This window comes from Babylonia areolata, chromosome 11 (assembly GCF_041734735.1).
Source record: "Babylonia areolata isolate BAREFJ2019XMU chromosome 11, ASM4173473v1, whole genome shotgun sequence".
Classification (NCBI taxonomy): domain Eukaryota; kingdom Metazoa; phylum Mollusca; class Gastropoda; order Neogastropoda; family Buccinidae; genus Babylonia; species Babylonia areolata.
In genome coordinates, this window is record NC_134886.1 from 13,903,412 (window position 1) to 13,929,338 (window position 25,927).

Below are 25,927 nucleotides of genomic sequence, written 5' to 3' on the forward strand. Positions count from 1 at the left end.
GACAGTCAAGATCGCAAAAGTTTGATGTTATCAAACGTGTTGGCAGTGAGACAGATTCAGCTCGTGCTCGCTATGTCTGGGGGAAGGTGAGAAATGAGAATAAAACCTGGAGGGTAGTAGAGTGCGGTGTCTTTTTGCAAGCGATTCTACTTCTCACTAGAACCGAGAGGGGATCAGAGTATAATGAATGGGACGTGGGAAGCAGAATGTATATGTGTGTGTGTGTGTGTGTGTGTGTCCTTTGGACCTCTCGAAATATAGCCTTTGCATAATATCACATGGCACACAGGCTGATACAAGACATGATGCAAAACAAGATGAATCTAAATGACAGTGATAGGTCAGTATGTGCATCCAGACTTCGCCCAACTGTGGGAATTACATAAAGAACGAGAGAGAATGAGAGGGGGGGTGAGAGAGGGAGAGGCAGAGAGACAGGGAGAGAGAGAGAGGGGGGGAAGAGGGAGAGAGAGAGAGACAAAGGGGGGAGGGAGGGAGGGGGGAGAGAAGGGAAGACAAGAAGGAAATATGAGTAGGTAATTGTTATCGTCTTTGTCGTCATCGTTGTTGTCGACCATGCAAGTATTACTTAAACGCATGTCAACTGCCATAAAGTCTGTGATTCCAGCCTGACGATACTACCAAATCATTATGATTCAAGAAATCCTAACTCTCATCGCACCCTGTCATACGATTAATAGCACAAGTGAGTAAAAATAGTATAACATTTCGTCAAATGCAAAAAGCATATAGAACAAGAGAGGCAGAGCCTTCAAGACTCACTTGTGATACACTTTTTAAAAAAATCCAAGCTTTTCATGTATTGATTATAATGCATTTACTGTTATATTTATATTTTTTATATTCTCTAAACTTGGCACTTTGATCTGATATTGACTCAACAAAAGATCTGTCATTATTTTCATTTTTTGTTCAAACAGGAACTTCTTTTGCTAAGCATGAAAGTTTTGTTTATTGCAAACGTTTTGCTGCAGGCAGTAAAACAAGGGAAATTACTCTGCTGGGGGACTTAGTTTGCTTTAAACTGATCTTTCTCATCTTAAACATTACATTTTGAAATTATGCTCAATACATAAAAAGCTTGGATGTTTTTTAAAAAGTGCATCATAAGTGAGTCTTGAAGGCCTTGCCTCTCTTGTTTCAAAATGTAATGTTTAAGATGAGAAAGATCAGTTTAAAGCAAATTAACTCCCCCTAGCATTACAGAGTAATTTCCCTTTTTTACTATCTGCACCAAAACGTTTGCAAAATAAATAAAACTTCCATGCTTAGCAAAAGAAGTTCCTGTTTGAACAAAAAATGATAATAATGACTGCTCTAGCTGTTGGGTCAGAATATCAGATCAAAGTGCCAAGTTTAGAGAATACAAAAAATATAAATATAACAGTAAATGCAGTTTGCGTATAATTAGGCTTCATTCTTTATTTTTGTGTGCCCATCCCAGAGGCGCAATATTGTTTTAAACAAGATGACTGGAAAGAACTGAATTTTTCCTATTTTTATGCCAAATTTGGTGTCAACTGACAAAGTAGTTGCAGAGAAAATGTCAATGTTAAAGTTTACCACGGACACACACACACACACAGACAACCGAACACCGGGTTATGGCACATACTTCTCGAAAAAAAAAATGTTCACTGCATATTTGAGAAACTAGTCAATAGTTTTTCTTATTTTTTGGGAAGAATCATCTTATTTCATTTTTAATTAAGTTTTCGTTTAAATCACTGGAATTGCCTGGTATTGACTACGGTGAAGACGATCGCATTTAACACAAATATCATGGGAAAAGAAGACAAGTATAAGACTAGAAAAGACTGGATTGGAAGGGGAGTGGATAGAAAAAACATTCCTCAATAACAGAGTGAATCTGGGTACCAACCTGTGACAGGACCGGAATGGTAACCGCTATGTCAGCACTGCTCGTGTCTCCGGATGTCAGCATGGTAGTCACGACCAGCTGCTTCTGCCTATCTGTGTCAGCATCCCAGAAGAAAGCACCCTCCGCTGAATGGAACTTGAACCCGTCAGAACCAGATTCAGCCTGTCCAACGATACTTTCAACCCATGATCCGTTTGCTGCAGCTGATCGGAATGGAGTTCCCAGCCCACAGTGCCCTTCGTAAGTACGACCCGATGATGTTAGCTTGTTGTATAAGGAGTAGCGGTAGTGGACTTTATTGTCCGCTGTTGGAATTTTATCCCAAATCAACACACCTTCCCCGGAAATTTCGACTGGTGATTTTTTTGACAAATATATTGCAGATAATGTTTTCCAAGGGTGGGTTACTTTTATCGTTATATGTTTAACTCGTGCTTCGTCTGCCTCGTGAGAGGTTTTGTATTCTGTAAGTATGTGAAGTTTGCTGTTGGGGTTTGATAAGTTCCACTGGACAAAAATGTTCATGCGATGAAAGGGTTTCTCTGACACAACAGCGTTTCTCTGGAACAAAGATAGAAGTGGCTGCCGGACACCAAGAGCAGAGAGATCGCTGGATGAAACCCCAATGTCCAGAATAGGCTGGCCGTTTACTTTGGCACATACTGAGTTATCGATTTTGGTCAGAATTCTGCTGTGTCTGATCGTTAAAAAACCGTTCTGGAATTGCAAGAAAGGTGTGACAACAGCTATGTCTGTCTGGCGTGTTCGTCCAAGAAGACTTGGCAGATGCTTGTGCTTCACGTCCAGTGAGATCTGTTTGTATGGCGCCCACCCAAGCATCATCAAGGCACGATAGTCACCTTGCACGTTGCCACTACTTTTTATTGCAAGATTCAAGTCGTTAGCATATGGCACTGAGCTTTTTAGAATTATGCCAGTTTCCATATCAAGTACCGATACATAATTCACTCTAACTTTCATGTCAACTGGGTTAAGATTTGAATGATTAAGAAAGATGGAGGATGTAAAATTGTTTGGATCTCCCTTGTACGTAAAGATAATTTCTGTACTGTTTTGTGGGAAAACTTTTATGTTACTTGGATACTCAAGTCGTCCTGAAAACTGCATGTGGTCCTGTTTGTTCATGAGAAAAACCACATTTGCGTGGTTATCCCAAGCAGTGGAATTCGTCACCATGCAAAATATATCAGAAGATTCACTTTCACTAAAAGTAATATTTGTAGATGAGCTGATCGTTCCTGATTTCGACGAATTTATTCTTAAATCAATAATAATCTTTCTTGTGTCCTCACCACTGAAGTCATCGGCGTATCTTCCGTTAATGTCAATCGTATCATTGTAGTGGGCAGACACATCCACTGTCAGTTCATTTTCAAACGTGTCACAGAAAAACACCAGGGTCATGTTATCGATGTTGCCATTTTGCCAAACAGCAACTGAACGAACCTCATGCTCATTCTGCATGTGCTTGACAAAAGTTTTGAAAATCTGTTTTTCATTCACTCTAAACTGAGTACTTCCAGAGAAATTGACAGGCAAACCATGGCTGAGAAAGTGGAAAGACAAATTGTCAGCTTCTTGCAGAGCTGTTTTTATTTCAATTTCTGTTTCAAACACGTCTGATTGAGTCTCGTGTGAAATACTGAAATATGCTCCATGTTTTGTTTCAGAATGATTTACCAGTCCAACAACACGCGCTTTGAGTGGTGACTCTCGTGCTGATCTGTTCTCGTTTTGATTTTCATTATTGGCAGATAATTCACTGAACTCCCTTCGTGGTCGCTGAAAGTTTGTGTGGAAAATAATTTGATTATACGGGAGAGGAGCATGTACTTCAATGTCAAAAGTAATGCCATCAACAGCACCAAAAATACTGGATGTTAGTCTCTTCAACGTCAGATTTCCTTTCTGAACAGCGGTGGTTTCAACCAGCTGTGGAGTTCTGATTGGGTAATCTGTATGCCTTGGCACCATTTCTGACTCCTCTTTTGAAACGGTTGTGTTACTTGAAACTAAGTAACCGTGTCCATACCTAGCAGTGATAGCAAAAAAGGCTTCTGTGCGATTTTGAGAGAAGTTTGAAAACAGCTTGGTTTCTTCTGTCAGTGCCAAATCAAGTTCAAATGTGCTACTGATACGGCGTTCGTGTTGATTATACCGCATCAGCAGCTTCAAATCTTCACTCTTCGTGGCTGACAGTGGACTCGTGCTTGCCGTCTGGAGATAAAGTTCACATTTCTGTAATGACGGCAGGCGATTCATAGTCTTAATTAATCCTTCGACGCTGCTGAAATCCGACAAGACTGCTGGAGTGAGCATGCCAGTGTCGTTTTCATATAACAAAACAATACGGCTTTGAACTGATCTTATCTCTGTTGTGAGATTTCCTGCAAATGACAACTCAGTTCCTTGAAATGAATAAATAAATGCTGCCCTACAGTCTTTAAATCCAGAAAAGGTTGAAATTAATGACAATGTCCCGCGAATCTGCCTTTCCATGTTAATTTGGCCAATAGCAACAACTTTCTGCTCTTGTGGTAATGACATCTTCACAGAAAAATCCTTGGAGGTACCAATGATCTCCTGCCGAAAATGCAGCACCATGTTATCAAAAGATCTATGTGGCGTTTTAATGGATATTATCATTTCGTCGAGTGATTTTATAGCATATTTTGCGTTGAATGCATACACCTCAGATGGGTGATACTTAAGAATTATAGAAGAATGTCTGTATGCGTCCTTCAGTTCACTGGTTGTAGTAATTTGGGTGAATGGAAATTCTTTCAGGGGAATGTCCAACCGGAATTTCCCTGAAAATATTGTATCATAAACCCAAACAAGAGAGCCTTCAATTTTCTTTACGAGCGGATAGATTCTGAAGTCAGCATGAGCTGAAAGATTCTTCAGACTCCCATTAAACTGATACCCTGTGTCCACCACACGGAACGGGTCAAACGGAGAGAGCATTCGCAATCTCAGTTTCCCAAAGTCGTGTCTTCTCAAAACATTTTCTACACTGAAACTGCTACCGCCATAAAGTGCTTTTATTTCGGACACAAGATTTTCTCCATACATTTTATTAGTTATATCAGCAGATAACCTTTTTATACTGTACACTGTCGTTTTGATATTTAGAGACATCACCGCATCATCCCACGCTTCCAGGTCCGCCGATGCTGTCACAGACAGGTGGTGTCTGGAGCTCCACTTGAACTCGGCAGTGGTGGTCAGTGGGTAGAACCCGTGCTGAACAACCACACTGCCGGTCACCTTCTTGGTCCACGGGGTGACCACCATGACGCCGGTGTCAGTGAACATGGAGGTGTGGAGGAAAGTGATTTGGTGGGAAGCTCTGATCAGCCCGTTCAGACGAAAGGTGGACTTGGAACGGAATAACCCGGAATCAGTGTCATGGGCAGCGGATACACGCAAATCCTTCACTGGTTTCCATGGCGTCTTCAGCATGATGTCCCCAAAGACAGCTTCAGATTGGTTAGTTCTCGCCAGGCGTCCTGTCAGGTTGATCACGATTTGCCGACGTTTACTCCAAGACGTTAAATACGTTGATGTAAATTTAGATCCATCATATTCGTGTGACCATTCGGTGGTGATTGCTTTCCCTGGTGTTCTTACGCTCGCTTTACCACCACTATTTTCCAGCCATTTTGCCACGTTGTCTTTGATTGAGATTTCATATTCATAGCTATCGCCGCCATTGGCAAGCTTGATACCAGTCTTGTGCCATGATCCAGCATATGTATGAGCAAACTGCCATGAGCCTGATACCAAATCTACAAACGTAGATTTTACATCAACCCCACCTTTGATATTTATTTTTTCTTGTGTTTCATCGTCCTCTTGTGTGTTTTCCTTATTTTCAAATTCAGAATACAGGCCATTCACTTTCACCTCGTCATACGCTGTCTTGTACCCAGTGTTTGAGTCATAATAACCAGCTGACTGTTGAGTGTGGTCGTTATCAGTAAGGAGTATCCCTGCCCCGTTCACAGAAACCAACAACCGAAGGGGCTTCACCAGATCGAGTTGAGCCCACTCCTTTGTCATGACCAGTTCCATCACATCAGCAAGCAGCGGGTGCATGGTGTGCACAAATTCTGCTTCGAATTCTTGGTAGGTCTTGGAGTACGGGTTGCCCTTGCAATACATCTGCACGCGGCGAAGTAAAACTGGCTTTTTAATGCTTAGATTGGCGATAAAGGCCCTTTTCTTTTTTCCTGTATATGCACCTGTAGTTATTCCATAGTCATTATCGTTTTCGGTGGCTTTGATTTGTAGCTGGTAGTCAGGTGATGTTTTTCCTGATCGACTTTTCCGCCTACTTCGGCGAATCCTGTCTGGTGTGAGCGGAAGGAAGAGTGCAGCTCTACCAACGATGATAAGCCGGTCGGTACTCTTGTTGATCAGGATGAGGTGGGTCTTGGTTTGTTGGCTGTCTCCGAAGTCGATGGATATTTTGGATTCCAGGCCTTTCACACTGTGGCTGTGGCTTGCCTTCAGCTCCACGTTAACGTTCTGCGGATCATACAGTCAGAAATTAATGTGTTGACATCCACCATTCAGTTTACAGACTTGCGAATTTTAAGCTGACAATCCGCTTTTTCTTCTTAATATATTTTGCGGTATTCACACAAAAGGATCCAGAAGGAAAAACAAACAGTAAACTCTCAGAAAAAGTCTGTGACATAAAATAAAACAAAACAGCAGCCAACAACACGTTTCTAAACATTCATTTCTATTCAAAATTATTGTCTGCTTCAATAAAAACAGAAAATTCTCTTTTGGCTCAATGAAAATACCCGTCAGCAAATTTCAACGTGAAAAACAAACAAGTGGCACACCCTTCACTGATCACCACGCACACATCAGTTATTACGTAAAAAGAAAAAGCATTTGGGTAAGATAATATTACATTATAAGATGGAGTGAAACAACTGTGTGTGTGTGTGTGTGTGTGTGTGTGTGTGTGCGCGCGCGCGCGCGCGTGCGCACATGCGTTGGTGTGTGTGTGTGCATGCGCGCGTATGTGTGCGTGTTTCCCTGCGCGTGAAGATGCAAACATGAGTCACTGTCAAATGACATGTTGGAACGATATTGTGGTTAAGAAAATCTATGCTTTGTTGGAGTTTAACTTTGCTTTATTTTAGCTATGGCCAAAATAAATATTGAGATGGTTTTGTATGACCAAAATAATTAAATATGATCGGCCCGCTGAATAGTATGGTTATCCTGTGTTATGTTGTGCTTTCTTTGATACTTCCTGGGTCAGTCACTAGATCTATTTTATTTTAAACACCGCCTCCCCACCCACACACACGCGCGCGCGTGCGCACGCACACATACACACGCGCACGCACGCACACACACACACACGAGCGCGCGCGCACATACAGATTGAGAAAGAAAGAGGGTGAGAGGGGAGGGTGCGTTTGTTAATATTTAAAATGCGAACTTGACCCATTTCGTTTACAGCTTGTTAACCCTTTTGTTGTACAAATGCCCTGGATTCATATCACATATGTACTGATTTTAAGTAGTGGAGCCTCAGCAGCATGATTTATTTTGGGTCTGCGCGGGGGCTCAATGGTTATGAAAAACAAACTGTTTGAAACAAAACAAACCAATCACAAATGTGTTTAAACAAAACATCAAATCAAATTACCGGTATTCGTGCCAGCGCGATTCTAAAGTACAATATTCTTCTTGGCGAAGTGAACAATATGCCTGCACCATTTCAGTACGGATAAGTATATATATATATATATATGATAGTCAGTCGTGTCCAACTATGACCATCAGAACAGCAGAGGAGGCAACTGCTGTTCCGACTATTTGGGCTAGAATTTCATTATAGTGGAGAGTGTCTTGCCCAAGTTACATCCCCACTCTCTCGGCCAAGAGGGTTTTAGGACAGTCGGCGTTGGGATGGTTCCCAAAGGCCAACTAGTCCACAAGGCTGCAGCACTAAGAACCAGTGCAATTTTGCCTCCTAGTTTGAGAGTTATAGTCCTTCACAAAAGACTAAGCTGTAAAACGGATAAGTAGCTCCCCTGGAATTAGCTGATCTTATCTTGCAGAAAGTTGATTTAACCAGGGTATGGAAAGGCACACTTTTTTTTTTTTTTTTTTAAGTAAGACTACCAGCTAGTTACTTTTTTTTTTCCAGTAAGGAAGTGATATATTTCCCAATGTCTGTCTCTGCGTTGTACTGGTACATATACCTACATGTAAAACATCATTTGGTTATTAGATTTGTCTTTTGGTTAACATGTGGCCTATTGGTTTATTTAATTTCTGGACCTCAGTGCACGTAGGCTGTGACAGTTCCAAGTTTGGTTTTGGGAATGCATATCATTTACATCTTTTTCTTTTCGCGCGCGCGCGTGTGTATGTGTGGTGGTGTTTTGCCCCCGCTAAAACCCAGCACCCCCTGCCATTATATTCGGAAGACATTAGTTCACTGGTCCTTTCTGTTTATTTTTCAGCTTTATGCAGTGCTTGCACTAGTGCACAGCATTATGTTGCCCCTTGCTTTCGGCATGCAGTAGAAAGAGGGGAGTTTTACTCGTAAATAAATGGACATGGTTTACCACTTCCTTTGCGTGCTTGCGTCAGCCTGAGTGTGTATGTTTGTGAATGCGGATGTGTGTGTGTGTGTGCGTGTGTGTGTGGAGGGTGGGGTCTGTGTATGGTTTCATTTCAGGTAAACGTTCTATTCACATCTATGGCAGGCTCTGAAGGCCTCACCAATGCGGTAGATTTATGCGTACTTCAGGCATCCGTTTCGTTTTTCTTCCTTTTGTTTTTTTGAGCAGATGTGGTGAGGCGAAGGTGAATTATGGTTCAGTCCACATGCGTCAAGCTGACGCCTCCTTCATGCTGAAACTGAATCTCTCTCTCTCTCTGATTCTCAGCATATGAAAAAGGACCTAGAGACTTGACACCAAGACAGGCTATTTTTAGACTGACACTGATTGACAGATGCCAACACCTGGCAACTGGCATGAACATGATGAAGGTCACATTGCACAGCTCTGATACTGGATTTTTTTTATATGCTGTTTTGAATTTGACAATACTCGCATAATTTGCGTTTGAACTTTTAGATATTTTGCAGACTTATTGATGATACCCTAAGGTTACTGTGTGAAAATGTTCAATGAATTCGGTTTCTCTGTCACTGAGAAAATACTTGTCAAAAAGCGGCTCACTTTTTGGGGACACCCGATATACAGAGAGAGAGAGAGATGATGATGATGATGATGATGATGATGATGATGATGTGTGTGTGTGTGTGTGTGTGTGTGTGTGTGTGTGCGCGCGCGCGCGTTTTTGTTTGTTTGTTTGTTTGTGTGTGTGTGTGTGTGTGTGTGTGTGTGTTGGTGAGAACTGATGTTTGGAACCGCAAACTTTGTCGAACTTTTAAGTAGTTCAAAGCAGCCAGAGGGATTTTTTTCCCCCTTCTACGCTCTTGACTTGGCAATTTTTCGCAACATTGCTGTTTCAGCCAGGGGGGTGGCGTCAGTGTTGTCCTGTCTGGGGGAAAACTACAGAGGCACGAGGATTCCACTTACATGAGGTGGAGTAAAGCGAGGAAATCTTACAGTGATCAAAAGACTGCTGGCCGGGGCCAAAGAAATGTGTCAACGTACCCGATGAGTCAACGACTCCAGCGGAGACAACTGTGTTCAATTCGCTTCTTTTCCTCTTTTCTCACTTACCTCTGACGGAATTTCAGCTGTTGCAACAATAGCCAGAATCACATTTCCGACACTCTTCACGTCATGTCGCATCTTTGACGTCAGAGCAACGTAGCTGTCAGAGGCCGCGGGATCAGCGCCGTATGCATAGTAGACTTTGATGCGGCTGTTCGTCGGTTGGAGTTCCGCCATGAGCTTAACTTGCAAGTTGTACTGGGAATATGCTTTGGATTTCAATGACCTGTGAAAGTGAAAACATCAATACATGTTTTGTGGTTTTTCAAAAGTCGAATTAATGTTTGCACATTTACGGTCGTCTTTTGTACGGATAAGCGAGTGTATCTATCCACTAAAATGAATTTAGTTGTGTGTGTGTGTGTGTGTGTGTGTGTGTGTGTGTGTGTCGGAGGGGTGGGGTGGGGTGGAGGTGTGTGGGGGGCGGGGGGCGTGTGTGTGTGTGTGTGTGTGTGTGTGTGTGTGTGTGTGTGGTATGTACATATATATGTTTGAATGTATATATTCATTGTGTTGTGGGGGTTACGGGGGGTATGGTTTGCTGATCACATTTTAGTGTGTATATATATCATATTATTATTATCAATCTGTAAGAACAATGAAATGAAATAAAGTGTAAATAAACCCAGACCAAGCAAACCCAGTAATGAATCTGTTAATCCATCAATAAGCAAACCAACCACTAAACAACCAACCAAACAGGAAATCATCGATAATAATGAATAACTATTCCCTTGACTCATCAATACATGTTACCGATGATGAACAGTTGACTCACGACAGCAAGTGGCCGTTAAAGTAGTTTGCTTCGGTCCGCTTTGCGAGCTTGGTCACCACGGAAATGGTATCCCGTGACAACAGGGCAGGGATGTCATGCGTGACGGACACACGCGTAAGCAGCAGTTGACCATGTTTGGCATCTACACGTGCATCGATAGAGATGACAGCCTTTGATGACTTGAACTCTGCGTCAAACCTGTAGTGGACTTGGTTCCCGGTAGGAGCTCTCGCCAGGGCATCTAAAATTCCAGTGACGGACATATGTCAATGAACTGAAGATAAAATACTCACACAAGTATACCCATGTAATACGCCCCCATGAGATGCTAAATAAAACGTTATGAGTCGATGTTTATAAGTCAATGGGATTAAAGTAAACCATAGTCAGTAATTATGAAATCGTGCACTAAAGTAACTCATAAATGATGTCTAAAATTGCTTAATTAATGTATCAGACTAACCCCTTCACTGCCGAACCATGGTGAGATGAGAATAGTGTGGCATCAATCCACATTGCACTTACAACTTTTGTGTACTTTGGTTTCACTGACTTTGCTGAACACATTCCGAAGATAAAGAAATTCTAATCAAGAATGATGGATGATATCCTGACCTGCAAGCTCAGTTTCATCACAGTGAGATGACAGCCTTCACTGACCAGCATATTTGTCAGTGTCACTCAAGGGGTTAATCCAAGATTTTAGGTCGAAACGCGAGTACCTAGATTTTGTAACCGTCATTCAACCATCCATTCCTATCTCACACACACACACACGCACACACACACCAGTGACTAACACTTCAATGAAATTGGCCTCGTCCATTGCGTCGCCACCTTGACGTCTGCTCGGAGAGAACGACCTCGGCGGTAGTCTCCCTTGCCAGCAAGGGAGACAAGCTGCTTCGTTGGCGTAGTGAGAAAGAAGAAGGGAGTTATCCCCACTTTGGTAGCCAATTTCCCGCTCACAGACATGAAAGTCCCGAGAGAGATGGTGAATGCTAGCTTTGGGCTTAAGCTGACCGAACCTTTCAAGCTGATTTCTTTTTTCGAGTTGGTCAGCGAACCTTAAAGATGAAACAGGAAAAAAACAACAACTGTGAGACTGTTTTCTTTTCTGTGCATGTTATCTTTTTTAAACATGAAAATGAGTCAGACCAAAACATTTTTATTTTTATTTATTTTTATTTTTATTTTATTTTTTTTTTTTTTCAACATTTTTTATTCAGACAAAGGTTTACAGATACAGAATTTATATGTTTTGTGCATTAGAAAGTATAGGGTAGGCATATAATTAAGTTCTAAGTACTGACAAATCTATAACAGCAAAACAATATATGTTCAATGTCAAAGTTCCAAGGTATCATTGAAAAGCTTAATCTTGTATCAAACAATTATAAAGTGCCCATTTTTCCACAAACTTGTTATATTCCATAGTTATGTTAAAGGCATACTTGTCTATTTCATATGCCTGTTTGAGGTCCTTTTTGAACATTTGTAATGTTGGTTTTACTTTGTTGATTCTACATTTGTATATATAGAATTTAGCTGTCAATAAGATATATGAGAAACATTCATCAGTTTTCATTTTGTTATGTCCAAAAAGCACCAGTGTGTCATTCAGGTTAAGTCTATCACAATGTAAACACATTTCTTTTAAATATCTCACAAACTCCTTCCAAAAATGTTGTACATGGTTACATTCCCATAAATAATGCAGAATTGTATCTCTTTCATCCTTACAAAAATTACACATGTTATGTGGGAGTATTCCCATCTTCATCAAAACCGAATTTGTCACAAGAATATGGTAATTAATTTTCATCTGGAACCATTTCAACCTTATTTCATGGATTTTTTTTGTATTGAAAAAAATGTTTTTCCAATCAAGCTTGTTTTCAAAAATCAAGTCCCAATTTTTACAGGCATTTGGATTTTCTGGTTTTCCAATTATTATTTCGTAGAAACATTTCGTTCCTCTTGGTGCCTTTATCATTGTAGTGTATGCTTTATTAAAGCTGATTCCATTGTGATCATTGTTTTCAAATGTTATGTTTTTTTCTCTTAAAAAACTTTTAACTGAATTAACACAACCAAAGAATTCTAACATTGGGACTCGATTTTCAATTTTATCTTGGATTTCTTGAATATTGAAAAAATGTCCATTCCCTTTCACAATGTCTCTCACATAATAAACATCTTTTCTGACCCAGTCTTCAAAATACAAGACTTTACCATCAATCTTAAATTTGTTATTGAAAAACAAAGGTTCCATCAGGATATCTTGCTCAACATGTATATCAGTTTTGTCATAAAATTCTGTGTAGCTACGAAACACATCTTTCCAAAAGGGGTTTATTATACGTCTTCCAACTGTAAGAACTACTGGGCCATATTCTTGTAACATTTCAACTTCTGGACATTCTTTTGATAATATAATTTTCCATTTTGGACGATACGACATATTGTAGCATTTTTTCAACCATGTGAGTTTTAAAGCTTTTATAAATGATAGAATATGTGGAATATTTATACCTCCGTTTTGTACACTGTGCACTGCCACTGATCTTTTAACTTTGTCCTTCTTTTTATCCCATACAAAATTAAAACACATTTTTTGCAATTCTTGAATACTGTTATCTGGTGGATTTGGAAGCATAATCCATAAGTAAATTAATTTTGACAAGATAATCGACTTAAGGACAGCTACTCTTCCTAGAGGTGTAATTGGTCTTTTTATCCACACGTTAAACAGTTTTTTTGTTTCATTGAACTTATCAGTTATATTTAAATCTATCATATTACTTAAATCATTAGTAAACCAGAGCCCAAGGATTTTAAACTGTGGTGGATTCCAATTCATTTTCAAATTTGATAAATAAACTGTATCACAATTACGCTTATTTCCCAGCCATACATTGCATGTTTTTTCGTGATTTAATTTGAGTCCTGAGACTGTTTCAAAATCTTCTAGTTCTTTGAACAGTTCTCCATATGATTTTTTGTCACCCTCTAAAAAGTAAGACGTATCATCAGCAAACTGGCTAATCTTAAATTCTACCTCTGATATCTTAATACCTTTTATGTTTGTATTTTGACGAATTTTGCAAGCCATTATCTCTGCGCACAAAATAAACAAATATGGCGAGAGTGGGTCTCCCTGTCTACAGCCTCGTTCAATCTGTATACTTGTAGATACTTTACCATTAACTACTATTGAGGATTTCATATTGGTGTAGAACGCTTTTACCCATCTACGAATATCCTCACCAAAACCCAAATGTTTTAAAACTTTATGCATATATTTCCAACTAACTGAATCAAAAGCCTTTTCAAAGTCTATTGAAACTAATAGTCCTGGTAGATTTTTTTCCTTCAAGTAATAGATTATATCATAAATAAGCCTTAGATTATCTCCTATATATCTGCCAGATACAAAACCCGTTTGATCTTCATTAATAAGTTTATCCAAGACTGTTTTCATTCTATTTGCGATGCAGGTGGAGCCAATTTTATAAGTTACGTTTAACAGAGATATTGGACGCCAGTTTTTAAGATATTCTCTGGGTTTATCTCCTTTTGGTAGGCAAATTATGATACCTTCTCTCTGTGTAATGGACATCTCTTTTTTTTTAAACCCTTCATTTAAAGATCGTACAACAATACCACCTATCTGTTTCCAGAAAAATTTGAAGAAATCAACTGTCATTCCATCTGTTCCTGGGCTTTTACCATTTTTCATATTTTTTAGTGCTAGTGATGCCTCATTCAAAGTTAATTTACCTTCTATCGAGTTGGCTTCTGTCTCTGTTAGTTTAGGCGAATTATTAACGTACTTTTCTAACTTAATGTCTTTTACTTCCTGCTCCTCATACAATTTGTTGTAATACTCTTTCGTTTCTTGCAGCATATCTTCTATCTTATCTAAATTTCTACCATTCTTAGATACTAGTTTAAACATTTGTTTGCTAACATAATGTCTCTTTTCAAGGTTACAAAAATATTTTGATACCTTTTCTCCTTCCGCTGCCCATCTAGCTTTGCTTCTTAACAATATTCCTTGTATTTTAGTTTTTCTTAGTGTAATTAAACTATTCTTCTTCTATTGTATTTGCTGTAAATCTTCCTCAGATTTACAACTTTTACTTTCTAAGCTTGTAATTTCTTCTTCAAGTTGCTTTTCTGTTTGTGTGTCCTTTTTCTTCTTTCTAGAACTATACTCTATTGATTTTTTCCTTATTTCCATTATCAAGGTATCTAAGAATAACTGATCCGATATGGTAAATTGTAAATGTTCTATGGGAATATTACATATTTCTGATCTATTATATACTAGTGCAGCATACTGTTCTTTTATGTTTTCAATTGTATTATTTATCATATCTACATATTCTTTATCTTTTAAAAGTGATGAGTTGAATTTCCAAAAATTCCTTGACCGAGTATCTTTTCTAAACTCAAACTTTATTGAAATAAAAGAATGATCACTCCTATATCCGAACAAAATGTCTACATCTTTTACATTAGCTAGTGAATTTTCGGATATTAAGAAAAAGTCTAATCTAGCTTGCTGCAGTGGATTTAATCTTCTCCATGTAAATCTATGTATTTCTGGGTTTATTTCCCGCCATATATCTACCAGTTCTAGATCACCTGTCAATTTAATAACTTCTGTTTGTGCCTTAGGATTGTTAACATGTTTGTAATTACTGTAATCTAATGGTGGATTCAAAACTAGATTCCAGTCCCCTCCAATTACTATTATTTCGGATTCCAGTTCTTTAATCTTATTACTTAATTCTACATAAAACTGAGGATTATCCCTATTCGGACCATAAATATTTACCAGTGCGATATTTCTTTCCATAGTTTGAATTGATATGATCAGATAGTTCCCATGAACATCCTTAATTATATTTTTTACTTTGAAATCAAAATTATTATTAAACAGAATTGCTACGCCTCTTGATTGTGATGTATATGATGCAAAAAAGCATTCATATCCCCATTCAGCTCTTATCTGCCTCTCTTGTTTACTTACAAAGTGGGTATCTTGCAGGAAATATATTGACGTATTTTTTTGTCTAAGAAACTGAAAGACATCACGTCTTTTTTGAAAGTCACCTAGGCCCTGAACATTAGCTGAAATTATTGAAAGACTAGACATTAATTATAGTCTAAAGATTTCATATCTACCCCTCTGTACATGATCTGATAAACCCTGTCTGTTTTTATCAAAATCGAACATAAAAATAAAAAAAGAAAAGAATGGTTCAAAGTCAAACATAAAAATAAACAAAGAACAGAATGGTTATTACACGTATATAATGTTCCACAGAAAATACACATACATATACAACAAAAACAAAACAATACGGCACTAACACTGAGTACTGAAAGAAAAAAAAGAAAAACAATCAAAAAGGCTGATAATCTGGACTTTCGCTCTCGAGCAAAAAGTGCAATCCATAATTTTTTGAACAATATTCTTTTAAAGCATGGACAGGAGCTAACCACAAAAAAGGTACATATATAAATAAATAGATATATAAATAAAATTTAAAAAATAAAAATAAAAGAGGTTTGCTTGTGTGTATGTGTGTGGGGGATCGGGGTTGGGTAGGGATGAGGAAGGGAGATGTGTGTGTGTGTAGGTGTGGGCGTGCAGGGAACCGAAACAGGTTCCATCAAACTGTCCTTTATCCATCCAGCTGGGCACAAACCATGTTCACTGTTCATCCTGACATGCCTCTGACCTTGACCTTCAGGCAAAACTCACGGGGGGGGGGGGGGGGGGGCGAGGTGGGGGGGGGGGGGGAACTTCATGCACAATTAAAAAAAAAAAAAAAAAAAAAAAAATCCTTTTCCCCTTACCTTTTTTTTTTCATCATCTAAACACCTCAACCTGTCTTTGGAAAAAACAACAAAAAAAACAACAACCAACAAAAAAAAAAACAAAAAAAAAACAAAACAAAAAAAAACACACACACACACACACAAATTTTTATATTTTTTTTTTGTTTGTTTCTCTTGAAAATCATATTTCACTGTTAAAGAATAGACGTGTATGAAACCTTTATAAAGACATGAAGTGATAAACATGTAAAAGTTTATACAATCAATCAAGCAATGAAAGGACTGAGCAACAGAATGACAATGGATTGCTCTCTTTCTCTTACTCTCTACCACAAGCAATGAAAAGACTGAGCAACAGACTGGCAATAGATCTCTCTCTCTGTCTCTCTCTCTCTCTACCACAAGCAATGAAAAGACTGAGCAACAGACTGGCAATAGATCTCTCTCTCTGTCTCTCTCTCTCTCTACCACAAGCAATGAAAAGACTGAGCAACAGGCTGACAATAGATTGCTCTCTCTGTCTCTCTCTCTCTACCACAAGCAATGAAAAGACTGAGCAACAGACTGGCAATAGATTGCTCTCTCTCTCTCTCTACCACAAGAATGAAAAGACTGAGCAAGAGACTGACAATCGATAGATAGGGCCTATATAGGTCTCTCTCTCTCTCTCTCTCTCTCTCTCTCTCTCAAACAAACGCCTACCTTTGAACGAAGGACTATAACCCTGAACGCCTGTCAACACCACCTCTACACTCATTTTCCTCCCAAACCGTCCAAGATGGAGACTTCCAGTGAGCGAGATGGGCCCCGTGCGCAAATGACGTACTTCAACCAATGGAATATACGTCACACCCAGCTTGTCTTTCCTCACCGTCAGCGCCGTTGTGACGCCATGAGTGATTGTTTCGTCAATGGAGAGAATCAGCTGAGCTTCTTTCTTCTTCGGTGTGCTGGTGAGAGACCCTGTTAGAGACTGAGAGGTATGCTTCATTTTGCGGATAACAATTATGTGATAATAAAGATGTCGATGCTGATGATAAAATTACAAGTAACAAAACAACAGCAACACCAGTGCTACTACTACTACAACTACTACTACTGATAGTACCACTACTAATGCAAAAAAAAAACAACCAACAACAACTATAGTAATGATAATAATAATAATAATAAATACAAAGATACAATGCGTTTAATTCTAAAATCAATGGAAATTTCCAGTCATATTGTTGTTAACGGTGCTGATGGTAGTAATGGGAGCAAACTTATGCAAATTTATTTTTGTTGTTGGTGTTATTATCGTCTTTATTATCATTATTGCTATTATCGTCATAATTTTATCATCGTTATTGCTGTTGCGGCTATCGACGTTGGCGATGTTATCAATCGTGTTACCTGTCAGTCTGGCTTTCCTCCACGGTGACAACATCCTCACTTCAGCCTTCCCCTGCTTCAGGTTCACATCCAAACACAAGTCCAAAGTCCGATCCACCTCTGAACCCAGAGTACTGAAGGTCACTTGTGACGTCACGGAGTGCTGTGTCTGAAAACATGAAAGCACAATAACAAGGCAGAAACACACACACACACACACACACACACATTGATATACACGTAAGAAACATATCACAGAACAATTTAAGCAGCAAAAGATAACCAGCACAGGTCAACTGTTCTGTCGTCAGGACTTTGAAAAAGATGTTTATGACTCTTAAAGACGATAGAATACAGAGACAGGAGAGCAGGAACATTAAAAAGGATAGGACAAAAATCAAAACAATTTTTTTTTTTAAATGGAAGTCCTGTCGAATGAAAATGGCCTTTGGTGATGTCTAATCAGACACATGTTTGGTCTGAATCGGATCAGGTGTCTCACCAACTGCAGTCATCCTTGATCCGCACCCTCCTGCTCCTCGCCCCTGCCCCTTCAATCCCTTCTCCCTCCTGCACACTGCGCGCATGCACTCACGCACATACACACACACACACACACGCGCGCGCGCGCACACACACACACACTTTGCACTCATGCACGCCCCTCCCCTTTTCTGCTCTTATCTACTTACCACGATATGCTGAGCAAAGAATCTGTACTTGGACAGACTGTCCCTCTTGTGCAGCACAACACTGACTGACGAGGGGTATGAGAGGAAATCCCGGTGATAGGCGGAGCCAGAGACCACGGATTTGGGCACCTGAACGTTGGCACAAAGGTCAAGGCCAGTTATTCGAACTCCTCTTTGACCCGTGCAGACCTCAAGGTTGTGTTGTTCGTTAGAGGTCAAGGCCAAAGTTCGAATATTTTTGCCGAGGGAAAAGGTAATTTCAGTTCTGGAAAAAAAAGGCGATGGCTGCTGTGATATTCCCAAATAAAAACAATACATTTTGTTCATTTTCGCGGAAAACCAAAAACGTAGTGAATAGGACGATGATAGTTTTATTGAAATCGAAATATACGCTATTTCAATATTGTGGAGATTCGTCAGTACATTGTTTAGAATCATCAGAGATGAACTCAACATTCTGAAACGGGATTCAAATATGGAAGTATAGTATCAGGAACAATATAAAAACAGTTATGAACACTGAGCGTACGGGGCAGCAGCGATAGCTGGTGGGAGTATGGCTGCTTCGTCTGAAGCAGTAGCAGTTAGTCAATTGGGGTTAATTGTAAGAAACCCAAAAACTTCCAAATCTTTGTAGTAAGTTGCTTTTTTCTCATATGAATGAACGGTGGACATTAAACTTGTGAAGACGACACAGGGAGTGGCAGACAGAGACGGACGAATAGAGAGAGAGAGAGAGAGAGAGAGAGAGGGGGGGGGGGGGTTATAACTCAGATATATGTATCTTACTGCAAGACTGTTACTTGGTATGCAAATAAGGTAAAAAACCTGAGGTAGTATTGCCACGACATGTCTAGCAAACGAAAAAGCCAGTGAAACACAGACAGAGGTGTGAAGGACGGGGACGGATGGGGAAGCCAGAGACACCAAAGGTCCACCAAAGCCCACCTCGCGTCAAACACAGTCATATTCTTTCTTGGCATGTCCAGTTCCACGTTCACTAGTCTGCCCCGCTCTATCCTCGCACGACCCTTCAGAATGGTGTTGGTGTGAAGAGTTCCGGTCATGCGCAATGCCGCTCTTGTCACTCTGGCGTCCAGTGCCATGGAACCTGAGATTCGAAGAGCAGCACTACACACACACACACACACACACACACACACACACACACACACATGCACGAGCGCAAGCCCGCGCTCAAGCACACACACACACACACGCGCGCGCGCGCGCGCGCGCCCACACACACACACAAACACACACAATTTCATTTATAAAGGAAATAAAGCTGATGCATTTACGTTAAAATCTATTTGATTAAGTTTTAGAATAGTTAAGAAGGATTATTCTTCTAGTGCAGTGAATACGGTGTTGAGATTTGAACCTTTGAAACGAAAGGTTGGTTTACGTTTAGCTCGGAAGGTTTCCATACTGTCGTAGCTCATCCAGTGCGTTCTGTACTGGCCAACACTGGTTCGAAAGCTGAATGATAAAACATAGACTGTTCGTGATCAAACATATTGTTTCATCTGGATGCGAAAGGTGAAGTGAAAGTGTGTATGATGTAATGCTTTTTCTTCTGTTCAACTTCATTAGGATGTTAGATATGTTAAATGGGTTTTGGTATGTTTTAAGCAACGAATAACACATTTTGGGTAGTTGGTTCAGGAGAGACAGTATCCATGAACAAACCTGACGGGCACAACAGCCGAGTGAATAGAACGTTTGACTTTCAATCAAAGGCTCCTGGGTTCGAATCCTGGTCGCGGCGCATAGTAATCTGGTTTAATGATGGAGGTCTGGTTTTCTTTCCAATTTCCCAGGTCGATATCATATTATGCACAGACATGCTGGTATAGGTAGACGATCAAATATGCTGGAATATACATTAAAACTCATGTAAGCTATGTCAGCGTTCGGTGTCCTATGGAAACACGAACACACCAAGCATTCATGCATGCTTACATGGCGGAGCAAACACGGTCATATGCGTAAAAGCCCATTCACACGGGTCAACGTGCGAGTTTTAATCCACGAACGCACAAAATTCATAATCATAAGAAGAAGAACAAAACGTCTGATTCCCTATGTCCTTTATTTGCTTCTCGATACCTCAGCCATTCTTAAGAATACTGCCAACCTTGGTTTCACAGCACCATCAATTCGAAAAGATCTCGGTTTGGCGAAGGCCTGACGAAAGTCTACACTGCCGAGAACTTGAAGCTGCGTTGCCAAGGAAGCGTTAAGTGACACTGTCAGTGGAAGTCCACTTGACGTTGGTACCGTCATCTTCTGGTCCATCAACACCTGTGACACACACACACACACACACACACACACACACACACACACACACACACACACATCGCAAAAGCACACGCACGATCACACGCACAGATATGTCCACACTTGCTTACAGTAACCGTGTGATCTATTCACTGACATGCTATTAATTGTAGCATTGCGGCTCATCCATGATCATTTCATAGCAGGTACAGCACCGAATCAAATGCATGTATGAACCAATCAATCACGTGTTAATAAATAATAAGTAAATTGATAATCATTTTAATGATAGAAAAGGGTTAAAGTTTAGCTTTGCACTTTTTCACAACTCCATAACATCATTCAACTTCTATCATTCACAGCTTCACCAAGCATCGTAATCAATAGCAACAACAACAAAAGCAGCAGCGACAACAGCAAAATATTTCTAATTGCTCGTACTTTTATAATCCATGTTGAAATGGCGACTTCAAATGCCATTTTAAAGCAGTCTGAATTTCACACACAGAAATCAGGTGTGACTAAAACTAAGCAATACAATATAATGTAACAAAACACAATAGGTTGCGCTCTCTCTGTAGGCTTGCGACGCGCTCTTCCTAGGGAGATCAGGCCGAATATCACACAGAGTTGAGACACTACACTACACTACACTACACTACACTACACTACACTACACTACACTACACTACAATACAATACAATACATGTACGTCTCTTGTTTGTACAACGCCTTCACTGTCAAAGAAATATGGTCGGCTGTCGTTAGAAGGCCTGCAATGTTTTTCCCATGTTCGGGAGCACTTACTTAGTCTGGCTCAATGACTGAGCAGTTGCATTATTGCACTGCAGGAACAAAATTAAAGGCAACGTCGCACAACGCCATACAATATACTGCAACGCAACGCAACGCAACGCAACACACACAACAGAACACTACACTACACTACACTACACTACACTACACTATACTTAACGATGAGTGACTGACGAGTAACGTCTTTGACTGGATGAGGAAGGTGGCGAAGAAAAAAAAGAGAAAGAATATCTTACCAGACTCTGTGAATATCTGGTTTTCCCCTCTGCTACAATCTTGGATATAAGGGCCTTCAAACTGAAGAGTTTCTTTGACGACGTCAGCCGTTGCATGAAATTTCCGGTTCCGCTGAGTTGAAAATGAAACAAATCGTTTCCAAGAATCCGAGAGTACACGGAGGCTTTCAGTTGGTTCAGGCTGTCTTGTCGCTGGAAATGAATGCATAATATTCAAATAAGACAGCGTTGGCTGTTTCACAAACAAGCGATGTGCTTGTTTGGGGCAAGACATAAATGGTTGTTGTTTTTTTCTTTTCAATCTTTTTTCTGTTGTTTTTGGTGGTGGTAGCAGTTGCACTGTTTTTTGTTTTGTTTGTTTGTTTGTTTGTTGTTGTTGCTCTCTCTCTCTCTCTCTCTCTCTCTCTCTCTCTCTCTGTGTGTGTGTGTGTGTGTGTGTGTGTGTGTGTGTTTCTTTTTTGTAGTTGCCATTCTCACCAGCTTTGAGATTTGCCTTCTGCTGTTGAATTATTCTCTCTCTCTCTCTCTCTCTCTCTCTCTCTCTCTCTTCCACAAGTGATCAAGTTTGATTTGCTTGACTGTATAATATAAAGTCAAATTTTAGCTCTCATAAAGTCAATCTAAAATGCAAAAGTTGTAAAGTGTCAAAGAACACACACATACACGCGCGCGCGCACACAAACACACACACATACACATACACACACACACACACATACATACATACATACATACACATACACACACGCACGCACACACACATAGACAGGCACACACACATACACACACGTATGCACGCACACACACATGCACCAACGCACATCCACATCGCTCACCTTTTTTGGACCCATAGATCGTTCTTTCAACCCAATCATCGGCATCAGCACTTCACCGATCATGATCTCTAGACCTTCACCCCTGACCCCGACTTCCGCGAGGTCAACCGTTTGACCCAGGATGTTCAAGGTGAGATTAGCGCTGAGGGAACGCGGGAGCCAGGAGGGCAGGGAGTGGGAAGTGTTCTGTGATGGCCAGAGGAGACTGGAAGCCAGCTTGACACGATCCGAAAAAACTGAACCTGATATGAATAATATCTGACTGCATCATCATCACCATCATCATCATCACCATCATCATCATCACCATCATCATCATCAGTAGCAGCAGCAGCATGTTATTCTTCATAACAATCATCATCACCTCAGTCACCACCACCACCACCATCATCATCATCACCATCGTCGTCGTCATCGTCTTCTTCTTCTTCCTCCTCCTCCTCCCCCTTCTTCTTCTCCTCTTCCTAATTTTTTTTCGATTTTTGTAACCACCAATATCATAAATAAGGATGGACATGCTTTAAATGGGCACGAAACTGTGCGGTAACAAAGTAATGAAATGAAGAAATCTTATGCCAAGACATATGTTCACAGTTCCATTTAATAAGGTTAGAAATCATTACCGTTCAATGTCTGTATTTATAAACTCGAATTTCCATGTCGCCTTTATGCTGATTACTTTATTTTCTAAGCTCGCATTATATGGAACGTCACAGATCAGAATCATATACAAAGAATATGGATAATATTAGACATTAATCCAGAGAATATCCGCGTGTGTGGGGTGAGTGGTGGGGGGAGGGGAGGGGGGGGGCGTGCGGTGCGGGTGTGTGCTGATTATCTGGTTGTGGTTTTCCGCAATTCTATTCTTATCTTATCTGTCTATTATAACCAATGTGTAGTATAGTAAGCTATGTTTATAATTATATTCAAATAATGTTTCTTAATTCTTTCTGTTTTTACATTAAGAATACTAGTTATTACCTGCAGTGTGTGGATGTATGTATGAAACGATGTATGTGATATTTTTTACATTTGTATCTTCGTAATATTTGTAGATGCAGGATAAGTGGCTGAGTGACAAAGCTGATGAGATCCAGGGATATGCTGACAGGCACGATATGAAGAGGTTCTATGATGCCTTAAAAGAAGTCTACGGCCCCACATCCTCAGGATCATCCCCCCTCCTCAGTGCAGATGGGAATACCTTGATCACCGAGAAGGAGAACATTCTCGAACGATGGGCTGAGCACTTCAACAGTGTCTTAAATCGCCCTTCCTCCATAAATGATGAAGCCATAGACCGTCTCCCACAAGTCCCCACCAACGAAGCACTGGACGATCCGCCAACACTTCTTGAGACCCAGAAAGCAATCCGTCTGCTATCCAGTGGCAAAGCACCTGGCTCAGACTCAATACCAGCAGAGGTCTACAAGGATGGAGGCACTGTGCTGACTGAGAAGCTTCATCAGCTGTACTCACTCATGTGGAAAGAAGAGACGATCCCCCAGGATTTCAAAGATGCATCTATCATTCACTTGTACAAGCGAAAGGGGAACCGGCAAGCCTGTGATAACCATCGGGGCATTTCCTTGCTCTCCATTGCAGGCAAGATACTTGCCAGGATCCTACTAAACCGCCTCACAGCACACCTTGACCAAGGTCATTTGCCTGAGAGCCAATGTGGATTCCGGAAAGAGCGCGGAACCACCGACATGGTGTTTGCTGCAAGGCAGCTGCAAGAGAAATGTCAGGAGCAAAATGCTGATCTGTTCTCCACCTATGTCGACCTCACTAAGGCCTTTGACACCGTGAGTAGAGAGGGACTGTGGAAGATCATGGCCAAGTACGGATGCCCTCGGAAATTTATTTCCTTGGTCAGCCAATTCCATGAAGGCATGCAGGCTCGAGTCCAGGACAATGGCGAAACATCTGCTCCTTTTGCTGTCACAAATGGTGTCAAGCAAGGCTGCGTCCTGGCTCCAACGCTGTTCAGCCTCATGTTCTCTGCAATGCTTACTGATGCCTTCAGAGATGGCGATGTTGGAATCGGCCTAAAGTACCGAACAGATGGCAAGCTGTTTAACCTCAGAAGGCTTCAAGCAAAAACGAAGGTCATGACAGACATCATCAGAGACTTTTTGTTTGCTGATGACTGTGCCCTCAACGCTGGATCTGAAGCTGACATGCAACTCAGCGTCGACAAGTTTGCCACTGCCAGCAGAAACTTCGGCCTTACCATCAGCACGAGGAAAACTGAAGTTCTCCATCAGCCAGCCCCAGGGAAACCCTACGTTGAGCCCAACATCACAGTCAACGGTCAGAGACTCAGTGCGGTGGAGCGGTTCACATACCTTGGCAGCACACTGTCACGAAATGCGACCATCGACGATGAAGTGAATGTCAGGATTGCAAGAGCAAGTGCAACTTTTGGTAGACTTAATGCAAATGTCTGGAACAGAAGAGGCATTAGTCTTGAGACCAAGCTAAAGGTCTACAGAGCAGTAGTTCTCCCCACACTACTGTACGGCTGCGAAACTTGGACAGTGTACCAACGACATGCCAAGAAGCTGAACCACTTCCACACAACATGCCTCAGGAAGCTACTGAACATCAAGTGGCAAGACAGGACCCCAGACACAGAGGTGCTCGCAAAAGCCACCCTTCCCAGCATCTTCACCATCCTGATGCAGTCCCAGCTTCGCTGGGCTGGACACGTGGCGCGCATGTCAGACCATCGGCTGCCCAAAAGGCTCTTCTATGGCGAGCTGCAACAAGGGAAGAGATCACACGGAGGTCAGAAGAAGCGCTTCAGAGATACTCTGAAAGTCTCTCTGAAAGCATTTGATATCAACCCTGACTCCTGGGAGGAATCTGCAGTGGACCGTAACAAATGGCGCGCTGCTGTGCACAAAGGCGCCAGGTTGTGCGAGGCCAACAGGACTGCTGCAGCTGTTCAGAAGAGGCAGGCCAGAAAGTCACGGGCAAACAAGCTCCCTGACAATGATATGCCTGTCTTTGTCTGCCCCAGCTGTCAGCGAACATTTCGTGCGCAGATTGGACTATTCAGCCATCTGCGCACTCACAGATAGACTCATGAGCATCCTTCCCCCCACCCCACCACCACCCTCCCCCCCATCCCCCATCTGGATGACAACGATGGTCATCATCGATCTCGATGGACACACCACCAGGGGCTGTTGTTGGCTTTTACAGCTATGGTCACCATGTTGTTTACTTGTCTATGTTGTGATAATGCACCTGACCAAATTTCTCCAGTTGGAGATAATAAAGTTATTCTTATCTTATCTTATCTTCTTATCTTAGAAAAGACAAAGTGTTAACCATTCCCACGTATCTTTAATCAGGACTCTTTGAGAAAACATGAAGATCCA

The 25,927-nt window shown here is 40.9% G+C and overlaps 1 protein-coding gene across 2 annotated transcripts in view; it reads right to left on the bottom strand.

Moving 5' to 3' along the window:
• LOC143287554 (uncharacterized) overlaps positions 1 to 25,927 on the bottom strand; it is a 70,400-nt gene that overhangs the window by 11,616 nt on the left and 32,857 nt on the right. For both annotated transcript variants that reach the window (XM_076595638.1, XM_076595639.1), the window contains 11 exons: positions 22,533 to 22,774; positions 21,697 to 21,888; positions 20,498 to 20,664; positions 19,306 to 19,488; positions 18,358 to 18,622; positions 17,687 to 17,834; positions 16,994 to 17,254; positions 11,236 to 11,502; positions 10,436 to 10,676; positions 9,664 to 9,883; positions 1,904 to 6,457 (listed from right to left, as the gene is read on the bottom strand). In XM_076595638.1, coding sequence (XP_076451753.1) covers positions 1,904 to 6,457; positions 9,664 to 9,883; positions 10,436 to 10,676; positions 11,236 to 11,502; positions 16,994 to 17,254; positions 17,687 to 17,834; positions 18,358 to 18,622; positions 19,306 to 19,488; positions 20,498 to 20,664; positions 21,697 to 21,888; positions 22,533 to 22,774 — 6,740 coding nt within the window. The remainder of the gene's footprint in view (positions 1 to 1,903; positions 6,458 to 9,663; positions 9,884 to 10,435; positions 10,677 to 11,235; positions 11,503 to 16,993; positions 17,255 to 17,686; positions 17,835 to 18,357; positions 18,623 to 19,305; positions 19,489 to 20,497; positions 20,665 to 21,696; positions 21,889 to 22,532; positions 22,775 to 25,927) is intronic.